Source organism: Perognathus longimembris, chromosome 2, assembly GCF_023159225.1.
Source record: "Perognathus longimembris pacificus isolate PPM17 chromosome 2, ASM2315922v1, whole genome shotgun sequence".
Taxonomy (NCBI): Eukaryota; Metazoa; Chordata; class Mammalia; order Rodentia; family Heteromyidae; genus Perognathus; species Perognathus longimembris.
This window is the reverse complement of record NC_063162.1, coordinates 146,061,413-146,084,637: the sequence shown is the minus strand read 5'-3', so window position 1 is coordinate 146,084,637 and position 23,225 is coordinate 146,061,413. Positions and strand designations below refer to the sequence as shown.

Genomic DNA, 23,225 nt, shown 5'->3' with positions numbered 1-23,225 from the left:
CACCAGCTGTGGCATATACATTCTTCTCAGCATCTCAGGGGACATCCACAAGTACAAAGAAAGGAAAAGCAAAAGGAGTTCCTGTACTTCATTAGCTCATAATGGAATAAAATTCGAAATTAAGAGGAGAAACTACAAATCGAAAAGTTAACTTGTGAATGATCACCGGGACCCGGAAGAAGCCAGGGAGCACCTTTTAAAATTCCCAGTAGCAAATTAAAGACAAAACACCATTTACCAGTACCTCTGAGAGCTACAGCAAAGGTAATTCTAATAAAGTTTATAGCTGAGTCCCTACATTAAAAAAAAATCAGCAATCTCTGTGTTGGTGGTTTTTGCAGGCCTGTAGTCTCAATGGTTCCAAAAAGTCAAAGGTTAGGAGATCACAGTTCAAGGCCATCCCAGGAATAAAAGAGAGAGCAAGAGCTCATCTCAACCCCAAAGCTGAACCCGGTGGAATGCGTCTGTGACCTCAGCGATGTAGGAAGCAGCCCCGGGCAGAACTTCAGAGATGCTCTGCGAAAACTCACTTAGGTATAAAACGGGCTGGGTAAAGGAAATCTCCAAATCATAAAATAAAAATAAAATAAAATAAGCCCCTCCCCTGCCCCCACGTGACCTGTTCTGAGCCCGGAGGGTGCACTGCCGCCGGCGGCCACCAGGGGGAGCGCGGGCCGCGGGAGCCGCACCCTCAGGAACCGCCGAGAGGAGCCACCACAGCCCACGCTGGGCCGCGGGCCACGCAGTTGTTGTGGGGCTGATGCCCCAGAATACGGTTTGCTGGAGAAGTTCTCACACAGTGCTACGACCTGCCGAGACCTTCCCGGGAGAGGGTAGGCAGCGACCCCGGAGGAGGGACTCTCTACCGGCCGCGCCTCCCCGACCCAGGGAAGGCCGCCAGGAGAGGGGAGCAACACCCGGCGAGGAAGCTGTGCGTGGGGCGCGGCCGCTGCACCCCGAATCCCTGGATGGGCCCCGTCCAGCCGCACTCGCTTCTCCCGACGCGCCACCCCTAGGAAGCCACCCACAGGACCAGCCTTGTCAGCCCTGGCCTGGGACAGCCCCCGACAGCCACGCCCCGGGGCGGGGCCTTTCTGCGAAGCCACGCCCATTGGAAGCCAGGCCCTGACGTAGCACTCCGGAGAGGCCACGCCCCGAAGACGCCACGCCCAGTGCGGCCTTCCAGAGGCCACGCCCCCAATGACGCCACGCCCAATGCGGCCTTCGAGAGGCCACGCCCCCACGAACGCCACGCCCAATGCGGCCTTCTGAATGGCCAGGCCACCATGGCAGCCACGCCCAGTCCGGGCCTTCTGAGAGGCCACGCCCCCGGCACTGCCTTCTCTGGAGAGGTTACGCCCCTGTTGGGAGCCACCCCAGTGCAGTCTGTCTCCTCCAAAGCCCCAACCCCTACTTGTCTACGCCCGCTGCGACTGCCGTGTCTCAGCACAGATTCACCCCGGGGTGGTCGGGTCCTTGAGAGGCTTCGCCTCGCGTTAGTAACCCAGCCCCGCGCAACCCCGCCCCTGAGGCCTCCGTCTTGGAAGTTATGTTCCGGTGAGGCCCCGCCCCCATGCGCCACGCCCCCTGGGGGGCCCCCACCCTAGAGGCCCCGCCCCGCTCCCGCCCGTGTGCCCCCCCCGGGTGCCCCGCCCCCCCGCCCCAGGAGGCCCCGACCCCGTGCCCCGAGAGACCCCGCCCCCCCTGGAGGCCCGCCCCTGTGTTCCGCCCCGGAGGCCCCGCCCCTGTGCCCCGCCCCCTGTGCCCCGCCTCTGGAGCCCCTCCCGGGGATGCCACGCCCCCTGTCACGCCCCCGTAGGCCCCACCCCGTGCCCCGCCCCCGGAGGCCTCGCCCCCTGTGCCCCGCCTCCGGATCCCCTCCCGGGGATGCCACGCCACCTGTCACGCCCCCTAGGCCCCACCCCGTGCCCCGCCCCCCGGAGGCCCAGCTGCGGTCCGCCTCCTGGTCTGCACCGCCCGTCCGCACTGTGGAGCCGCGCGATCCGGCACTCCGGAGTGAGTTTCCCAGTTTCTCTGGCTCGCGGGCGGGTGGCCCCGCATCTGGGGGACCTGGGTCCCCCGAGGGGCCGGTAGGAAGCTGGAGGCTGTTTTTCCCCCCTCTCCCCCCCGGGGGCGGAGGTGTCTGGACTTCTCCCTCCGTCCGCGCGCGGGCCGTCCCCGCGTCCCGTTCTCCCCCGACTGGGACCCGGGGTCGGGACGGGACGCCCGCTGGGTCCGCGTGTCCGCGGGCGAAGCGCAGGGCTTCTCGGGGCTGCCGTGGGGCCGGTGTGGGGTGGGGAGGGGGAGCAGATTGCTCCCCCGGGCTTTCCGCGCGTTTACCGCGCTGGAGGGCGAGGAGGAGATTGGGTGCGGGGGGGGGGGGGGGTAGGGGGTTGGGAGGCGGAGGGCGTGGAGCCCCAGGGAAGAAAAGGGCGTGCTGGGGGGGGGGGGGGGAGGGTGCCAGGCCTACGGATACCTCTGCTAAAGAACCAGACCTAGAGGCCCACAAGGAAAATGAAATAAACCCCGAGGAGGGCTGCGAACGTCACCTTCCGGGGAGTGGTGGAAATGATCACCGATGAGTCTTACAGGTCGGTGGTAGGACCGTATCCTGCAGACTCAACCCAGTCTTAATCTGGACATGAATGCAAACGAGAACTGGTATTGCAGAGAAGCATGAGAGGGCTGGCAGAATGAAGAAATTGCCAACAGGAGTGAGAGGGAAGAAGGATGAGAAGGAGGGAGGGAGGGAGGAGGGAGGGAGGGAGGGAGGGAGGGAGGAAGGAAGGAAGGAAGGAAGGAAGGAAGGAAGGAAGGAAGGAAGGAAGGAAGGAAGGAAGGAAGGAAGGAAGGAAGGAAGGAAGGAAGGAAGGAAATGTAGTTCCCATTTGATAGCTGACTTGGTTTAAGTTGTCCTCCAAAGCAGAGCCTGACACAAGGATTTGCCTGCGAGTGGTTTATTTAGGAAGGGAGAGTGAGGAGGTGGGGAGAAGGAGCAAGGAAGGGAAGGAGACCAACAAGAGAGTGTGTGGGTGTCTGGTGTCCAGTAGCATGGAGATCAGGCCCCAGGGGCAGCTAAGGGGCTGGCTGGTAAGCTGCACTTAGGTGGAGGGCCGGCCAGGTGTCCGTGGCTCCCTCCATCTGCGGTGTCACCGTCACCAGTGGACGGGAGAGTGGCCCAGTGCCTGGGAGGATCCCTCAGAGATGGGTGAAGGAAGTTGCCAGGGGTCGGCACAGCTGACACCACTCAGGGAAACCCAAAGGGGCGGCGGTGGAGGAACCAGTGGGAGTGTTTGTCCTGTGCCTGTAATGAGCTCAGTTTTCAGCATATTGAATCAACAAACTTTAAAAAAAAAAATCTAGAAACTGCAGAATGCCTCCGCCCAGACAGAAGTAAGGACCAGTCCGTGATCCATTGAAAGGCATTTCCAACACACACCGTGAAAGCCATCAGAGCAGTGACGTTTCTATCCCAGGAAATGAGACACCAAGTCAGCAGACATGCCTTTGCTCTCTGGCCTTTCCTTGAACTACCCACCCCTGCCGGGTTCAGTCCTGCCCCTAGGCTAGCGAGTCACCTGTGTTCCTCCTGCTGGGAGGCTTTTCCCACAGTATTTCTGGTTCAGCTCAATGCCAATTTACCATAGAAGACTTTCCAGGGACACACTCTAAAGGGCTTCTCATCGCATCTTTGCTATTTGCATCACATTAAGTGCTGCGTTTTTTCTTTTATCTATCTACTTATTATCTTTCCCCTCCTGCAATATCTGAGTCATGGTAGCAGAGCTCCTTGTCTCTTTCGTTCCTGGCTTTGTCTTCAGTGTTTAGCATGTGGGGAACCCGGTATAACTTTGGGGGTGAATTGTTAAATTGTTGGGGGGTTTTCCATGGTGTGTGTGTGTCTGTGTGTGTCCCTATATGGACTTGAACTTAGGACCTCATGTTCCCAACGTGGCTTTTTCACTCAAGGCTGGCACTCTACCCAGTGAGCCACACCTCTACTTTCAGCTTCTTGCTGGTTAATTGGAGATAAGAATCTGATGGACTTTCTGCCCAGGCTGGCTTCAAACCAGGATCCTCAGATCTCAGCCTCCGGAGTAGTGAGGATTACAGGCGTGAGCTACTAGAACCTGACAGCTGTTTGTTTTCTTTCTTTTTTTTTTTAAATTGTTATTCTTTCTACTTGGTCTTCTACCTGTTTTGACCACAACATGGGCTTTTGCTTCCTCTGCAGCTGCTAACAAAACCATGGCAACATCTCCCGCTGCTGCTTTCGAGACTCTCATGAAGGGAGTGGAGAGCTGGGACCTCCCCGAAGGTCCCGTTCCCAGTGAGCTCCTCCTCATTGGCGAGGCTGCCTTCCCGGTGATGGTGAATGACAGGGGCCAGGTGCTCATCGCTGCGTCCTCCTACGGCCGAGGCCGCCTCGTGGTTGTCGCCCACGAGGGCTACCTGTTGCATTCTGGATTGGCTCCGTTTCTTCTTAATGCTGTGGGCTGGCTGCGGCCTTCTCCTGGGGCTCCTGTAGCAGTGCATCCGTCCCTGGAATCACTAGCAAACCTTTTGCAAGACTGTGGCATCGAGACACAGATTAGGCCACAACCCGGAGAGCCCTTAGGAGTTTACTGCACCGATGCCTACAATGACGCCTTTCCTGAGCAACTCGTCCAGTTTATGAAACGTGGAGGAGGCGTGCTCGTTGGGGGCCAAGCCTGGTATTGGGCCAGTCAGCACGGCCGTGACAAGGTGCTATCCACGTTCCCCGGGAACCAGGTGACCAGTGTGGCAGGAGTGTACTTCACTGATGTCTATGGTGACGTGGGCCGTTTCAAGGTCTCTAAGAACGTTCCAAAGATTCCCCTCTATGTCAGGTGAGGGTGTGCTCCCCACCAGGGAGTCTGACTTTGTGTTTCATAGTCAAGCTAAAGTGTCTTCTTCAATAAGCTTCCATTGCTTTTTTTCCTCAATTTTGGAACCACCGCAGATCAAAAGGAGGATATTTGAAATACTGTACCAAGATGCAAAAGAGGCTTGTCCTCACCGCCAGTCAGTCCTTCCTCCAGGCCAAGCAATCATTGGCTGAATAGAGCAGCATCTTACATGCCATGCTCTCCCTGCCTGGCAGTTTCTTGAGAAAACAGAAGGGCATTTGTTTGTGTGAGCAGCTAGCAGTCAGCCAAGCCCTGCTGGGGCTGCAGCAAAACACAACACAGAAAAGCATGCTGCCCGTGAAGCCCGTATTCCAGTGGAGATCCGGGTCTTTAAGGAAACAAATCAACCTGTATTCTGCCAGGCCGGGGGCGGGGGGGGGGGGCGACAATCAAGCAAGGTTTGCAGATAGCATGTGAAGAAGAGAGTGGCAGCTATTATAATTACTACCTTCAGGGCAGGTGTGTCAGTCAGAAGGTATGTCAGTCACACCAAGTCTGTATTTAATGGTGTTTCAAAGAGAGGGATTCAAGATACAGAATTGATGGTGCAGTGGATGGAAAAGTAGAAACCCACACCAGGACATCAGCTACATCAGGACCGACAATGGAAGGGGTGGTGTTACCAGAGGTCAGGGCCTGTGGCCACCTTGTACATAACAGAGCTGTGACTAACACTGTCCAACAGGGCTGGGACCGGAAACGGGAGGTCAACCTGGTTGGAGCTGGAATCTTTTTTTCTACCTTCCAGTCAGTTATCTCTCCTTCTCCTGGGATGAACCCACCCGTCAGTATGGGGGTAAGCAAGCCCAGGTCCAGCAGCTTCCTGCTGCACAGTGGGCAGGCCTGTAAGAGCGGGCAGGGGCTTTACGTGCAAACAAGCACGTAGCCCGTTTAGAAGGCTTCTCCGGAAGGTAGTGCTTGAAAGGACGCCTGGAAGAAGTGAGAGAAGGAGCAGTATGTACAGCCATCAGAAGAGGAATCCGGCTTAAGCAAGGAGCCAGGGCTAAAACCCGAAACAGAAGCTGGCTGTGTGTATCCCAGGAACATCTGGGAAGCCAGAATGGATGCAGCTGTGTGAACAGGGCTGGGTCAGGAGGAGGCGAGGTTGTCCAGGGAAGATCATCACAGCCAGACTCATAGGTCTAACTTGTTTGGGGATAGAAGACAGAGAATCTCCACACAGAACGTATACAGAGGACTCACGTGATGTGATGGATGGATTGATCAGGAGCCCACCGAACTAGGCCACACAGCTTGCAGTTTCTGCTACAGTGGCTGTAGGGAGAACGTCCGTGTAGACTCCTAGGTAGCACTGGAGGCTTGGCTGTTGGGATGAATATGGAAGAAGAGGGGAAAGAGGAGTTGAGATTAGGGGGTTGAGTTGTCAAAAGATAGGTATTGTCATTTACTGAGTTGTGAAAGACAGGAGATCAAAAGCCAGTTTTGGGGTATGTGGGCTTTGAGCTGTCAGTGACTGTGTCTGTCTGTACGAAGGCCTTGCTGTAACTGCTGCAGTCGCCATGGCGCAATGTATTGTTCTCGTGCAGAATGAAGCCTGGGTAGGAGACGCCGGTCTCTAGCTGTGCTTCCATGTATCCTAGGCCGTGGCTCTCTCTCTCCCCTACTTTTGTCACAGTGCATTGCTTTCATGTTTATCACGATAAGATAATGACTCCAGGCACGATAACTGTATATTCCTAGGCAATAATTAGCTGGAATCAATACGCCTGCTGAGTCTGTCTCTTGTAATTTAGAAAGCCCTTTATTGTGGGGAAGTCAGAACCATTAGACTTTCATTTATGTCTCAGGAGGCAGGATTAGAGCATGGCCAGCCTCAGCTCCCTGGAGGCCTGAGAGGTCAGATATTTTTTAAATGGGCACCATCTCTGAAGAATGAAGACCCTTGCAAAAAAAAAAAAAAAAGGAGGGGGGCTGTCAATATTGAGTGAGAATCTCGCACTCCTAAGGCAGACAGGCAAGCAGGCTTGGAATTCTTTCCCCTCCAACTGGGAGGTGCCGTGGTTACCAGGATGGATGGCATTTGTCCCAGCCTGTTGGTTTGTTTTCTAAAATTCTAATATGAGGAAACAGGCTCAGTTCCATCAGCAAGATCCTCTTAATTGCCCCCAACACACTCTACCTCAGCAGACGACACCTGTCTTTCTTCATCGGAGGCTACATTTTTCATCTCTGCCATTGAGTTGGAAGTTTGTCGTACATGGGTGTTTCTTTAACCTTTTCTGGATGGACCAAATGTTATTGATTAGGAACGGAGATGTGGACAGGAGCCATGCAATCTTTCCTGAGCTCTTAGCAGTGAACTCACGGTCGCCTCTTCCCCTCTCGTGTCTCCTCAGGTGTGGCTCAGAGCTCCGGCAGGACCAGCAGCAGCTCTTGGGTGGGATCACTGAGCTGGACATCAACACAGGGTGGGCCCCCTCAAAGTTGCTGGTGCATGGGGCCCTAGCCTTCCCCGTGGGACTCGATGCGTCCCTAGGCTGCTTCCTGGCAGGTGCTCGCTACGGCCGGGGCCGGGTGGTCTTGGCTGCTCACGAAAGCATGCTCTGTGCGCCCAGGTTGAGGCCATTTTTGCTCAATGCTGTTCGCTGGTTGGCCAGAGGCCAGAAGGGCAAAGTTGGGGTGAATACAAGTCTTAAAGCTCTGCACTCGCTTCTGGAGCACGACCTGGAATGCACCCTCGAGTCCCAGCTAACCCAAGACTTGTGTGTCTACTGCTGCAAGGCTTACAGTGCCAGGGGGGCCAAGACGATCCAGGAGTTTGTGGCTGAGGGCGGGGGGCTGCTGGTAGGCGGGCAGGCCTGGTGGTGGGCCTACCAGAACCCAGAGCGCAATCCCCTGGCTGGCTTCCCTGGAAATGTCATCCTCAACTGCTTCGGCCTCAGCATCCTGCCTCAGACCATCAGCCGGAGCTGCTTCCCAGCCCCGACTCCACGCATGCAGAAATACCACCTCCGCAAGGCGCTGTCCCAGTTCCAGGCGCTGTTGAACGGCGGAGGGGGGACCATGGCAAAGAACTACCTGGCGAGGATGGGGGAGGATGGCGCGGCCTTCCTTCGGATTCCTGCACGGGGCCTTCCTGCCTATACCTCCCTGCACCGGCTGCTCAGGAAGATGCTGACCCAGGCCGGCCTCCCGGCTGTGAGCAAGACAAACCCAGTAGCCAAGGACTCCTGCGAGGCCACGCTTCTCTGTCTGGCCACGGAGTTGGCGCACTCGGGCACTGACTGCTCCTGGCTGGCCCAGGGCCTCGGCGATCAGACCTGCTCCCCCAGGCTTCCCCCGTCAGACCATCCCGTCACCGTGGAGGTGGAGGGAGACAACCCAGGTAGGGGTGAGCCGGGCTTGGCGGCTGATTTGGCAAGGCCTGGGTGGGGCTCACCTTCAGGAAGGCCGGCTCCCTGCTTTACTAGGCGTTTTCAAGAAGATAGGGCTTAGAGTTAGTTCCATGTAAGTAAGGCCTAGGAGGGTGGAGGTTCAAGACTAGACTGGGCATAAAAGTCAGACAGTGTCCGGGGGTGTGGACAGCCGGACTCAGTGGGGGGGGGGGGAGCGGAGGGCTCAGCCTTCTCGGGGTCTCTTTGTCAGGCGACGATGAGGCCTGGGTGAGCACGGGGCTCTACCTCCTGGAAGGGCAAAGTGCGGAGGTCTCCCTGCCGGAAGCTGCTGCCTCTGCCGGCCTGAAGGTAAGGCCAGCCCCCTCTCCCAAAAGCCCCTCCCCACCTCCCCATCCAGTTCATGCCCCCACCCCGGGCACGGGGGCTGGGGGACCACCCTGCCCATCCCGGGGTCCGTGGGGGAGCAGTGGCATTTCAGACCCCCTCGGCCCGCTGGAATCTCCAGGCTCCCTTGCAGCAAAGGCCTGGCTCTGCTGCTCAGGCCTGGGAAAGGCCTCGATTCCGCCTGGTAGGAAGACGTCATCGTGCCCTCCCCGTCAGCCTGAGCCCTGGCTTGTGCCTAGCGTCTCACCAAGTCATGCCTGAGGTCTAGCCACTGGCCCGCCTTACCTTTGCCTGGAAAGGAACACACGGGCTTTTCAGTCTGCATGACCTTGGAGTGCTACAACTTGATAGGCTTCTGTGCGTCGCTCACTAGTAGAAAAGGGAAGTTGGGAGCTATGTCTGATTCCCTCCCTCCCTCCACACACACACACACACATACACACATATATTCACACATACATACCCACACACATGCCCACAGACACATATACACCCCACGTACACACCTCAGAGACTTGCCTTCCCCACACACACCGTGGCCCCTGCCTGTCCAGGTACAGATTGGCTGCCACACTGATGTCCTGAGCGACGCCAGCCAACTGTGTCGGGCCCCCGTGGTCACGCACCGGTGCTGCATGGACAGGGCCCAGCGGTCAGTCTCCTGTCTCTGGGGTGGCCTCCTGTATATCATCGTGCCCAAACACTGCCAACTTGGCCCAGTGCCCGTGACCATCAGGGGGGCTGTGCCTGCCCCCTACTATAAGCTGGGTGAGTGGACCGGCCCGGTGGGGAGAAGAGCTGTGGCTCCAAGAGAAGTTGGGGCAGTGCGTAGCAGGTTGGTGTTTAACTCCAGGTAAGACTTCCCGGGAGCAATGGAGGCGGAGTGTCCAGGAGAATGCGGCCCCTTGGGGTGAGCTGGCCACAGACAACATCATCCTGACAGTGCCAACGACGGATCTCCAGGCCCTGGAGGACCCCGAGCCTCTGCTCCAGCTCTGGGATCGGATGATGTGGGCCATAGCCAGGCTGGCGGCCCAGCCTTTCCCATTCCGCAGACCCGAGAGGATTGTTGCCGACGTGCAGATCTCCGCTGGTGGGTACCGAGGGGAGCGTGCCCAGCCAGTGCGCACGGTTTAGTCGGCCTTGCTTCAGTTTGGTGGTGGTGTAGGGGATTGTAATCAGGGTCTCGCATGCACTAGGCCAGAGGTCGGTCATTAGAGCCACGCCCCTTCCTTTTTCCTTTTATTTTGGGGATATGATTCTTGTTGCCCGGGCCAATCTGGACCCCAATCTTACTACTAATGTTTCCCATGTATTTGGGGGTAGCCGCCCGGGCCACCATATCCAGCTTTGTTGATGGAGATAGGGTCTCACGAACTTTGCCTGGGCTGGCTTTGAACTGAAATCCTCCCAGAGTAGCTGGGATGACAGAGCAAAAGGAAGTTTACAGATAGAAGGTAAATGATTGCTGTCTACAAGACCCATTGGACAGTCTCACGAACTTTGCCTGGGCTGGCTTTGAACTGAAATCCTCCCAGAGTAGCTGGGATGACAGAGCAAAAGGAAGTTTACAGATAGAAGGTAAATGATTGCTGTCTACAAGACCCATTGGACAGTCTCAGAAAACTGGTTTTGAGCGGTCACTAATGGTCAGTGGGGAGAGTATCCAAAGTGAACTATTTCACTTTCAAGGAGAGTATCCAAAGTGAACTGTTTTCTTTACATATAAAGCCAGCGTTGAGAATGAATGAGGAAATGGAATAATGAGGTTTGCACTAGGTAGGTACTGAGTGATTAGAAGTCAAAAGGTGGGGCTGGGGATATAGCCTAGTGGCAAGAGTGCCTGCCTCGGATACATGAGGCCCTAGGTTCGATTCCCCAGCACCACATATACAGAAAACGGCCAGAAGTGGCGCTGTGGCTCAAGTGGCAGAGTGCTAGCCTTGAGCGGGAAGAAGCCAGGGACAGTGCTCAGGCCCTGAGTCCAAGGCCCAGGACTGGCAAAAAAAAAAAAAAAGAAGTCAAAAGGTGCAGGAAGGAACTCGAGAGCTCTGTCCCCCACATGGGAAGATTGCTCTGAACTTCTACTTACTTATCTTTTTTTGGGAAAAAAATAAAGGACAAAGCTACTTCTGTCATAGAGTATAAATCTAGATGGCCGTGTAGATTCGGGGGGAAGAAAGGGGTTCACTGAGCCTGGCCTGGCCTCTGAGACTTCGGATGGAGACAGAGGACCCACAAAAGGAGCCCCGGACTCCAGCGAGGACCACTATTGGGAGTGCATTCCTGTACTCCCCAGAGTAGAGCCGCGAGGACAGGGTGGTACGGGAAGCAGGTGCTACAGCAACTCCCTCTGCTTTTCACCCACCAGAGAGAGGCCTTCTGCCATATTAGAGACACTCAGGTGGTGAGGAAATGTTCCATGGCGGAAGGAAGTGGAGGAGAAGGCTGGAGTGGCGCTTCCTTCCTGCTGCAACTCTCCCTCCCCCTTGCCAGGCTGGATGCACGCGGGGTACCCCGTCATGTGCCACCTGGAGTCGGTGCAGGAGCTCCTCCACGAGCCCAGCATGACAAGCAGTGGAGCGTGGGGACCTATCCACGAGCTGGGCCACAACCAGCAGCGCGAGGGGTGGGAGTTCCCCCCGCACACCACGGAGGCCACCTGCAACCTGTGGTCAGTGTACGTGCACGAGACCGTCCTGGGCATCCCGCGGAGCCGGGCTCACAGCGCGCTGAGACCACGCGAGCGAGACAGGAGGATCAAAGCCCACCTGAGGAAAGGCGCGCCCCTGAGTGACTGGAGCGTATGGACGGCTTTGGAGACATACCTGCAGGTGCGGAGCAGAAAGCAGGGAAGCCTTCAGAGGCAATCCACGCCCTCCTCCTCCATCTCCTTGATGACCTCCTCCAGCCTGGGGCACCGCCGCCCCTCCGAGTGGGACGCAGGGCTGTGGGGTGGTGGGTGGGTGGGTGGGTGCTCTTGGAGCCCACGCAAGCACCATGAGAACAACCCTGGTCCCGCTCACTCACAGGGATACCACGGTGCAAGAGGAAATGAAAAAAAAGTATTGCCAGAAACAGAGTATTTGTCTCTATTCCCCAGCACGTTGGTGAGGCGCTTGCGTCAGCGCTGAGTGAGGCGTGCTGAGCCTGAGTCACTGCCTCCGCTGCTGGTTTTATCCTTCATCTCCTAAGAGCTTTCCATGCGAGTCACTGTCTCCTGTGTTTCCCTCCCCTTCGTTTTATGGGTCGCTGGGTCCCATGGATGTTAGTGTCCTTATACAGTGACAAGGACTTGACAACAGGGCAGTTGAATGAGAGTAGAACATTGTAGGAGATAAATGGATTAGCAGGGGTCTCAGATTTCTGTCATCCATCCGAATCAACATACATTTTTTGTTTTGTTTTGCCAGTTCTGGGGCTTGAACTCAGGGCCTGAGCACTGTCCTTGGCTTCTTTTTGCTCCAGGCTAGCACTCTGCCACTTGAGCCACAGCGCCACTTCCGGCTATTTTTTTCTATATATGTAGTGATGAGGAATCAAACCTAGGCGAGAACTCTACCACTAGTTCATACTCCCAGCCCCTCAACATACATTTAAAAAAAAAATAACTGATAATTCCAATAGGACAACACAAAGTCACGAATTAAGCCAGTTTCCTATGAAATAAGCACACATTTCTGTTCTCTCTCCACCCCTAATTCTGTTTTCCATTTCAACCTTTGTGAGTTGTCAGAGCTGCTTCCTGGATCTCATCCCTGTGCTCACTACTGCAGTTCTACTGGTCAGGGTGCTGTGGCTTGCTTTCCAGAGTTTCACGCAAGTACCATTCATGGAGATTATGAACTTAGAACTGAAACGTGGGAGCTGATGACAAGCCCTACCCTTTTGCACCCTTGTCTTCGATGCTTTTGTTTCTTTCAATGATATGCTGAAGGATGGTTGTAAGATTATCTCAGTCCATGCACAATTTTGCATTGTACCCCTCCCTCCCTTCCTTCTGTTCTTCCTTCCTCCTCCTCCTCCTCCTCCTCCTCCTCCTCCTCCTCCTCCTCCTCCTCCTCCTCCTCCTCCTCCTCCTCCTCCTCCTCCTCCTCCTCCTCCTCCTCCTCCTCCTCCTCCTCCTCCTCCTCCTCCCTTCTTTTTGTGGTAATGAAGATTAAACCCAGGTGTTTGTCACGAATGGGTCAGTTAAAACTTTACTTCCATCCCACCCACCTACTTACTCACTGTCTAAGAGGACCCCTGCCTCTTCACATGTCAGTCACCCCCAGTGACTTGTGTCTGCCGGACAGACACAGTTCTTCATCGTTTTTGCCAAGCACCGTGCCTGGCACATTGTAGCCAAGTCACAGATATTATATGTTTAATAAAGTTTATTTTTTTGATGCATTAATTAATAAGTTATAGGCAGGGAGACTGTCAAAGGCCAGTCTATCGAGAATAGATGAATAGTACTGAACTCCGAGGGAGGCTTACCTCAAGCTTCACCTGTCTTGGGTTTTTTCATCCAGATTTCGAGAATTTTCTTCCATAAAATGGGGGAGAAAGGACTGAACTCGGGGCCGGAGCACTGTCCCTGGCTTCTTTTTGCTCAAGGCTAGCACTCTACCACTTGAGCCACAGTGCCACTTCTGGCCTTTTTGTATATATGTGGTGCTGAGGAATCGAACCCAGGGCTTCATATATAAGAGGCAAACACTCTTGCCACTAGGCCATATTCCCAGCCCCTAATTGCAGATTTCTATAATCTTATGTACATGAGTCTCTCTCTCATTTTGAACAGCTTACAATATGCCTGTTTCTTCCCTCTTTGCCTAAAAGACAATAAAAGAGCAGATAGTCAGAGATCATAGGTGGCTTAAAAAAATGCAATTATTATCATGTCTAGAAAGTGTTGGAAGTCACCAACACTGATAGGCCAAATATTTAGGATATGGTAGTTTCAGGGTTGGAGGCATGGCTCAGGCGGTAGAGCACCAACCAATGAGCAAAAACATCAGAAGCTGAGTTCAAGTCCTGGTCTGCAGCCAACAAAACAAAAAGGATACGTGGTGGTTTCCAGTCTGAATCAGGCCCAAGCTCATCCTGAAGCTGAGGAAAACACTTAAGATTTGAGATTATGTTTTGGTATAGATAATAATAACAACCGTCATTTATTGAATATTTCCCTTTGCCCACATATTACGTTTCCCACAAGCCCCTCTGCTAGGCTAAGCATTATTGTTTTACGGCAAAGGGCTGGAGTGAGCCATGGAAATGACATTCGTGTGTGGGAGTAGGGTGGAGAGATGGGACCCTGTGCTGGTGACAAAGGGGAAGAAATTACAGTCAATGAACTATACTCTTGAATATGCTTTGGCAAACCTGACTCTGTTTCTGGCCCTGTTTTCTCTTTCCAGCTCCAGGAGACCTTTGGCTGGGAGCCATTCACCCAGCTTTTTGCCGACTACCAGAATTTCTCTGACCTCCCCGAGGACAACACAAGCAAGATGAATCTCTGGGTGAAGAAGTTCTCTGAAAAAGTACAGAAGAATTTGGTCCCCTTCTTTGAAGCCTGGGGTTGGCCTGTGCAGAAGCAAGTGGCCGAGAGCTTGGCCGGTCTGCCCTGTTGGTTGGAGCATCCCATGACCACGTACCTGGGTACCAACGAGTAAAAGACGGGAGCAGTTGGGGCAGCAGATGGAAAGCAACCCCCTGAGATCCGGCCTGCCGCACTCAGTGCCTTTGAAGCATTTTCTCAACCATATGATTGCTTGTCTTGACAATCAGCCCACGAGAAAGCCTCGTGAGGACAACTAATCTGGGACATGTCCCCTCGCAACTCCTCTCAGCTCATTCTTGTCTACAGTAGGACCATTTCCTTTGCTCTCACTAGTATCCGTTGTTCAAATGGTCAGGAAATAGTTAACTGCAAGAACAATAATGACCGCTGACAGAGAATGAAATCCCGGAGTCGGAATTGGGAGTTTAGACACAGTATTGTCTTTTTTTTGTTTCCCCCAACCATATATTTATTTTTGTTTTGGTAAGCTTTCTAAGAACCATCTTTAAGTAGCTGTACCAAGCCTTCACCATTCAATAAAGCCGTTTATGAATGCAAGGCATCTTGATCAATGTTACCCCTTCCGCGTTCTCCCCCATCCCTCACACCCCCACCTCTGCCCTCAGTTTCCCTAATGGTGTAGGATATGCATTGGATTTTATAACTGCATCCTCACTGCCCCCCCCCCCACCTAAATAACACACTAGCAGAAAATGTGAGAAGTGTTTTCATCTGGGGTGAGGCCTGGGAAACAGAAGGAAAGGCCTGCCTTAAGATACACTCCGAAACAGGCATAATTTGTCATAAAATGGACTTTTAAAAAGTTGAAATATAGCGTTTCTAGGTATGTTGTTATGGTCCCTACACCGATTACAACATGATCTACAAGCTAAAGTTGGACTTTTTGAAGGTCATAAAACGCAACCCACTAACATTCCCCTTTCTTTTTCTTTTGTGGCAGTGCTGGGGTTTGAAACACAAGGTGCTTGCTAGGCAAGTGTGCTCCCCTCTGAATCTTACCTCCAAGTCCTTTCACTCCAGGCACATGCATCTGGGCTGTGATCCACCTATTTTAGGTTTCCTTTTGTAGTCGAGGTAGCATGCATGAAAGCACCAGCGCACTCAGCTCTAAGTTAAGAACTCTTCTGCCCAGGCTGGTCTAGAAGTGTGACCTTCCCAAGCTCAGCCTTCCAAGTGGCTTGGATTACAGGTGTGTGCTAGCTGTGTGCTAGCAATGTTCTTTAATAATAAAATACATCATGCTCACCAAACTCTAACTAGGGCACTGTACAGTTAAAGTAATAATTACAAGGTGAATCATCAGACCCGCACCATATTAACAGATGGTTGTTGTCAATAACCCAAGTTCCCCAAGTCCCCCCAAGACTATAAAATCCCTCCTACCACCAAATGGAACACACTATCCAGACCTGGAGATTTTTCCTTTGTTCTCCTTTCGGGTTTACTGCCTGTGTACACAACCTTGAACAACGTAGTTTATTTTGAATTGATTTTAAGTTTTATAAAAAATATGATAAGGTCGTATTTCAGTATCATCTTTTATGATTTCCTTCTGGTGTCAAACATTGTGACATTCTTCTGGGTTGATACCTACAGCAGGAGGATTTTTTCATCTCCACCTAGTATTCCACTGTATTACAATGATTCACTCACTCAGTTCATCTATTTTGCTGTTTTGGGGACAGTTCACTTTTTTTTTTTTTTTTTTGGCCAGTCCTGGGCCTTGGACTCAGGGCCTGAGCACTGTCCCTGGCTTCTTCCCGCTCAAGGCTAGCACTCTGCCACTTGAGCCACAGCGCCGCTTCTGGCCGTTTTCTGTATATGTGGTGCTGGGGAACCGAACCTAGGGCCTCATGGATCCGAGGCAGGCACTCTTGCCACTAGGCTATATCCCCAGCCCGACAGTTCACTTTTATAAACCTGTTTTCTATGGTTTCTGGTGCAGATGAGCAAGATTTTCCCTAGAATATCTTAAAAATAGTACTACTATATCACAGAATAAGAAAAACTTCCATTTTGATAGATAAAAAAGAAAGTTGAAGACAAAGCCAAGTTAGAGACATGGGGTCACTTAGACTTTATGAATTTCCATTGCTTTCAGCACTCATGATCATGAAGTTATTATACATTTTCAGTAGGTCAAAGTTGTGAATACTTTATTATTGTGGTTTTAGTTTGTTTTCCTGCTAATGAGGTGCCTCATCTTGCATGTGTTACTAATGTGTTTGATGTTTTACTTTTTGAAGTACCTATTCAGACTTCTTGTGCATTTTTCTATTGAGTTTTCTGTGCATCCTATTTCAGATTGGTGATAGATGTGGCTTCAAGTATTTCTGTGTATTGCAGAAGCCTTCTCCAGCTCTGTGAGCTGCCATGTCATCTTCCTTAGAGAGTCTTTCCAGAAATATGACTTCTTAATTTTGGTGTTGTCAGAGTTATCAATTCACTTTTTTATGGCCAGTGCTGTTTGTAGATTGAGTGACAAAAAAATTCTCTCCAGATTTGATTAAGCTTTATGTTAGTATTATCTCCCAAAAGTTTCATAATTTTCTCTTTAAGCTTAGCTCTTTCCTTGAGTCTTGTGTGTCATGAGAATCTAAAGGACAATTTCCATTTTGAAGAAATGGATTCTACTTATAGCAAAGGTCATTGTAAAATTCTTTCCTTCCCCACTGGGCTCTACAATCATTCTGTATATGTGTGGGTCTTTTTGGAGGCTGTCTAGTCTTCTATACTGATTTTTTCTCTATTCTGTGTCAATGCAATAGTTCTGTGATATCTTTATAATAAATCTTATATGGCTCAAATGGTAAACCACTAGCCTTGAGCAAAAAGTCAAGAGGTGTAAGGCCTGGAGTTTAAACCCCAGGATGGGCATATACAAAGACAAAAAGATTTAAACTGACTGAACAGTTTTTTTTTTAATCAAACAATCACATGCTGCTTAAAGAAATTCTCTGGGTAAGAAGAGTAAAGCTAGAAGCATTACAATTCCCGGCCTCAAAACATACTACAAATCTAGAGTAAACAAAATAATACAGTGCTGATACTAACAACAACAAAATTCACACAAGAACAGACACAGAGACAATGGAACAGAGTAGACAACCCAGAAATAAATCTATGTATTAATAATTATTTTGTTTTTAACAAAGATACCAATAAAACACATTGGATAAAGGAAAGTCTTTTTTTTTTTTTTTTTGGCCAGTCCTGGGCCTTGGACTCAGGGCCTGAGCACTGTCCCTGGCTTCTTCCTGCTCAAGGCTAGCACTCTGCCACTTGAGCCACAGCACCGCTTCTGGCCTTTTTCTGTATATGTGGTGCTGGGGAATCGAACCTAGGGCCTCGTGTATCCGAGGCAGGCACTCTTGCCACTAGGCTATATCCCCAGCCCTTTTTTTTTTTGGCCAGTCCTGGGCCTTGGACTCAGGGCCTGAGCACTGTCCCTGGCTTCTTCCCGCTCAAGGCTAGCACTCTGCCACTTGAGCCACAGCGCCGCTTCTGGCCGTTTTCTGTATATGTGGTGCTGGGGAATCGAACCTAGGGCCTCGTGTATCCGAGGCAGGCACTCTTGCCACTAGGCTATATCCCCAGCCCGGAAAGTCTCTTTAATAAATGGTGCTAGGGAAACTAAATAACCTGTTACATAAGAAATAAACTAGACTTCTTCATCCTTTTACTAGCTTGCCAATTAATTCAAAATAATTTTTTAAAACATAAGTGTAATACGCCAAAGTATAAAACTGCTAGAAGAAAACACACGGGAAATGCTTCATGACATTTCCTGAGCAGAGACTTTTGGTTTCAACTTTTAAAGCACATATAATAAAGCAAAACATTGGCAAATGGGATGATAGAAAACTAAACAGTTCCTCTACAACAAAGGAAACAACAGTGAATAAACAACCTAAAGTTTGGAATAAAATATATTTAGACACATCTAAACTACTAAAAGATTAGTATCAAGGACACACACACACGGACCAGACATTCAAAAAAACAAATTCAAAAATGGGCAAAAGACTTGAAAAGACCTTTCTTAAAAGAAGACATGCAAAGGGCCAAAAAATATATGGGAAAAATGTTTCATATCACTAACCATTAAAGAAATGGAAATCAGAGCCATGGTGGAATATCAACTCACTCACAGTGGGTAACAGTTGTCAAAATTATTAAAAATAAAACTACACTGCAAACAAAAGAACCAATAAGAACAAGTCTGGTGAATATGAAGAGACAGAGAGACTCTCAATATAGTTGTGGTAGGGGTAAATTGAGGATGAAAAACTGCAGTGTGGAGGTTTCAAGAAAGGGAACGAAGGAAAGAAGGGAGGGATGGAGGGAGGGAGGGAGGGAGGAAGGAAGGAAAGAAGAAGAGAGAGGAAGGAAGGAGAGGGAGGGAGGGAAGGAAGGAAGGAGGAAGGAAGGAAGGAAGGAAGGAAGGAAGGAAGGAAGGAAGGAAGGAAGGAAGGAAGGAAGGAAGGAAGGAAGGAAGGAAGGGAAGGAAGGAAGGAAGGAAGGAAGGAAGGAAGGAAGGAAGGAAGGAAGGAAGGAAAGGGGAGGGACGGAAGGAGGGAGGAAGGGAAAAGGAAGAAATGAAAAAAAATCACTAGTGCTACACCAGAAACCAAAAGTATTGATCTCATAGCACTATAGTGATTCCCAGAGTTTGGACAGGTGTAGGGGAAGAGGAGGGAGAAAGGTTGGTCAATGGGAACAGGGTATAGGTGGATGAGAGGGAACTTCTCTTGTTCTGTGTCACAATAGAATATAGGCAACTAATATCTGCACATTTCAAAATAGTGGAGAGCATTTGGGATGTGCCCAACACAAAGAGATGTATGTGTCTATATGACTAAGATGATAGACACACCATTTACTCCAATCCCATTATTGTATACTACGTGTATATTGCATTGTCATCATGGACCCCATAAATATGTACAATTTTATTATATGTCAATTAAAAGTGAAAGTAGAATTTTTAAAAATAATAAAATTAGACATCTTTATCTTCTTATGATCTGAAAGGGAAATATTTGACCAACTAATGTTTAACACATATTTTTATATGCACCAATGATCTGATTGGCATATTTGTTTTCATTTTCTATTCAGATTTTTATTGAATGACTTTCAAGTTTAATAAAAAATATTTGTTCAAATAGTGAAATGATCATACATTTTTGTATCTCTTTTCATCTGTTAACATAGAAAGGTTTATAAATTCATTTTTAATCTAAATCAACATTAGATTTTTATATCAGCCTCATTAGTCCTGTACATTATGATTCATATAAATCATTGTTTCTAAATATGATTCTTAATATTCTTATTTCTGTATTTACAGGTTAGATTAGCTTGTGATCTTTCTTTTTAGTGTCCTTGACTTGTTTGATTCCAAATCTACATCCTGCTTCACAAAATACATTACTGGATGTTCCTTCTTCTGCTTTAGTTGGAAAGGTTTCATAAGATTATAGTTATTTGTTCCTTGAAATTTTGAAAGAACTCACCAGACATTGTGTCTGGAATTTTCTTTACAGTAAATTTTATCTTTATTTGCTGATAATATTCCCTTGATAGTTAAAGAACGATTAGAAGCTATACTTTTTCAAGAATCTATTTTTCTGTCTAAATTTTCAAATGTATTGACTTAAAAGTTACCCATGGAATCCTTACATAATTAACCAACTTCAGTATGACCTGCCGCTTTGCTTTTCTGTTACTTCTTATTTCTGCCTCTCTCTTTCCTTGATCTGCTTTAGCAAAGATGAGACTTAGTTTTATTTTTTGCTTGTTGGAGTTGGAACTCAAGGCTCCCTGCCTTCTGGGTACCATTAGAGCCATCCCTCATTCCTTTGCTAAGTTTTAGTTTCATCTTCAAATAGAGTCCCATGCTACATTTGCCTTAGCAGGCCTGCAAAAGCCATCTTCCTGACTTTACCTTTTAAATAGCTGGGGTGAAATGTGTTCAACCATGCCCAACTTATTGGTTGGAGCCACATCTCACTAACTTTTTACTTGGTCTCGCTTTGAACTGTGATCTTCCCAATATACCTTCCTAATAGCTAAAATGATAGGTGTCCACCACCATGCCTAGCAGATTTGATTTCTCAAAGGACTAGGATTTCCTTGTTTTCTGCTTTGGGGAAAAAGTGTATTGTTATTTTCAAACCACTTGTGATGATGTTTTCCTCCATTCACTTCCAGCTCTTTCTCTTCTCTAAAATTAAGTCTTTTCAGGGCTGCCTGAGTACTGTCCTCTTTTGTCAGGCAGAGCAGATTTTCTGATCTGTCTTACTCCAGCTATAATAGCAAGGTTACAGTGAAAAGAACAGTTGAAAATTCTATTAGATGCAGAGGTAAACTATAGAATACAAGCTAGCCCAAACTTAGATGGAACACATATCTCCACCATCCACTAAAATATGTCCCTCATGCATTACAAAAAATTAAATGGAACAAATGCATTCAGTAAATTCATCACTAGGCACAAGAAAAATGGTAGATTCCAGGAAGTAGATGTTTGACATATTAGTTCTTGGTGAGTCTACTTTCATAGTCATGAATCTTCCCAGATCTCTAGAGTTGCACCCAGAGATCTTGTGCAAGGTCACTGCTACAACTGGTAGGGTCTGTACCCCGGGCTAGTTTCCACCTCTCATTGAAGGGACAAATTATATAACTCACACTGCCCAAGTTGGTCTGCAGTACTACTCCAATTTCCTAACCCAGGATCAAAGCACAAATGAAACGTCAAAGACTGAGCCTCCTCCAAGGAAACCAAGAAAAAGGGGCCCCTGAATTTCCTCCTCCCGGGCCTGTACCCCAAGAGTGGGACACTGCAGGCCTCTGGCTTTTGCTCATTTTGTCAAAGGCTTGTCCTGAACCAGCCACCATTTCATAGTCATCCTTGTTTGCAACTAATTGCGACCTGAGCTTTGTCAAGATTGGGTCACTGACCACAGGAAAATATGGGTCACTCACCACAGGACAATAACAAAACAGGGATTTGACTACTGACCAACACTTAACACTACTGGAAAAAATTCTAAAGCCTAAGCCACTTAACTCAGACCCCAAGTAAAAGGCCCCCAGGGGACGCATGACTTGAATGAACATTTGGAGGGTTCAAGGGAGTGTCACCTGCCAAGTGCCACCCTCCCAAAAGGAAGCAGGAAGAAGGATACACTGAAAAGTAATCAGGCTGCTCTCTATATATAGTCTCCAGTCCTGCACTCTTGAATTCTGCACAGACTCTCTTCTCTCCCAGGAGATCTAAACTCCAGTCAGAAGACATCCAGGTGAGTTTCTCTGTCGTTCCCAGAATGTGAATTTTCCCGCTGTGCAGGTATGAAAGGAAGTTGCTGTCATTCACACGCCTTCCTTGTGTCCAGGAATTGGGAGCTGGGTTCTGTAATCCTCTAGTCCTGCTGTGTGCCTTAGTCAATTTCCTATTATTGTGACAAAACACCTGAGGATGTGTGACTCACGAAGAAGTTGATCTTAGTGCACAGATCTGGATGCCGAGACGTTCAAAATAAGAGCGGTTGAATTGGCCAGGACCTTGTATGGTTTTATCTCCTGCTGGAAAAGTGGAAGGGCAGAGAGGGTTAGGGGAGGCCACACTTTCCAAAAACATCTACCTGTAGCAACTAACCCAGCCTCGTGAGCGAAAGAACTCCTCACTCCTGAAAGAAGGAACCCAGTTCCCAGAGAGAGGCCTGGATCTCCAAATCCATTTCCTTGTAAGGCTCCACCGCCTCCTCTACCCAGCTACATTAAGGAAACAATTCAGACGTGAGGTGTGATGGGTCCAGACAAACCTCAAGCCATAGGCCAAGGAGAGGAAGCACGCCCTGGACTCTTGGGTTAGGGGAAGGCGTAAGTAAAGTGTGCTCGCACTGAACCCGCAGTCTGCGCAAAGTGTCTGCAAGAGGGGGAGATTCCACATGTCTCTCTTTTCTCATTCTAGTGTTCTTGCTCCTCTGATTCTTTTCCCTTTGCACAGTTATTCTTGTTAGCTCTTCACAGTCTTTTGTGGCTGTCGTGGACAATCAGAGTCTCAGGGTTCAGGGGGGGGATTTAGAGCCCACCCCTTTCACTGCAGAAGAAAACTACCGCCCAGAACAGTGTAAGAACTGTCTGTACAGATGTCATGGAGACCTTGGGATCCAATAGCTTGAAATGCTCGAGTTCGGATCCCCCGAGAGACCACCAGAGACCAAGACCAATGCAAGCAGCACAAAGGGCGTTTATTTTGGGCTAGCTCGGTCCTCTGTGCACTCAGTAAGCTGGTGACGCTAAGAGGCCCTGAGCCTAGGGCTTCCAGCTGTTTTATACATTCTTTGGGGAAGGCAGGGACTTAGCAATCTTTTAAAAAACCAACATACACCGCGGGAAAATTATAAAATAATTCTAAAGCATGTTTGGTGCATTTGGTGGCGGGAAAGGGTCATTGGTCAGATCAAGGGACTGATGCATTTAAAATTGATTGGTTAAGTCATAGGGGTGTAGCAAGGGGGATAGGTGCACAGCTGCAGGGTTTTAATTAGATACTGGAAACCACACCTGGGTGGGGGAGTTCTGGAGCAAATCCAAAACTTGTTTTTCTTCTCTGTCGGTCACTCTTATGGGTGTTTATGGTTATTCTGAGAACTCTCTGTCCTAGGGCATTTTATGGTCTTTAGGGCTTACAGTAAGGTCAGACAGGTACAGAATGGGGTCTTAGTACACTATGGAGTTACTCTGGTCCTTCACTCTGGCTCTTCAAGATGAAAGATGGAAGCAGCCAAGAAGAGGCATCAGAAACAAAAACCAAGTGCCAGGTGTGGGTGGCTCACACCTGTACTCCTGGATACTCAGGAGGCTGAGATCTAAAGATCACAGTTCAAAATCAGCTTGGGCAGGAACATCCATGAGACTCTTATCCCCATTTAAGTGCCCAAAAGCCACAAGTGGAGCTTCTGGCTTAGGTGGTAG

The 23,225-nt window shown here is 49.8% G+C and overlaps 1 protein-coding gene across 1 annotated transcript; it reads left to right on the top strand.

The window, feature by feature from the left end:
* The first annotated feature begins 1,974 nt into the window (after window positions 1–1,974).
* On the top strand, window positions 1,975–14,761 carry LOC125347269 (TRPM8 channel-associated factor 2-like). Its single transcript, XM_048340404.1, has 8 exons — window positions 1,975–2,016; window positions 4,235–4,871; window positions 7,289–8,277; window positions 8,538–8,635; window positions 9,226–9,439; window positions 9,525–9,764; window positions 11,168–11,505; window positions 14,074–14,761. Exons 2-8 carry the CDS (start codon window positions 4,249–4,251, stop codon window positions 14,326–14,328), a joined length of 2,757 nt encoding a protein of 918 aa, XP_048196361.1. The 5' UTR covers window positions 1,975–2,016; window positions 4,235–4,248; the 3' UTR covers window positions 14,329–14,761.
* Window positions 14,762–23,225: the final 8,464 nt, after the last annotated feature.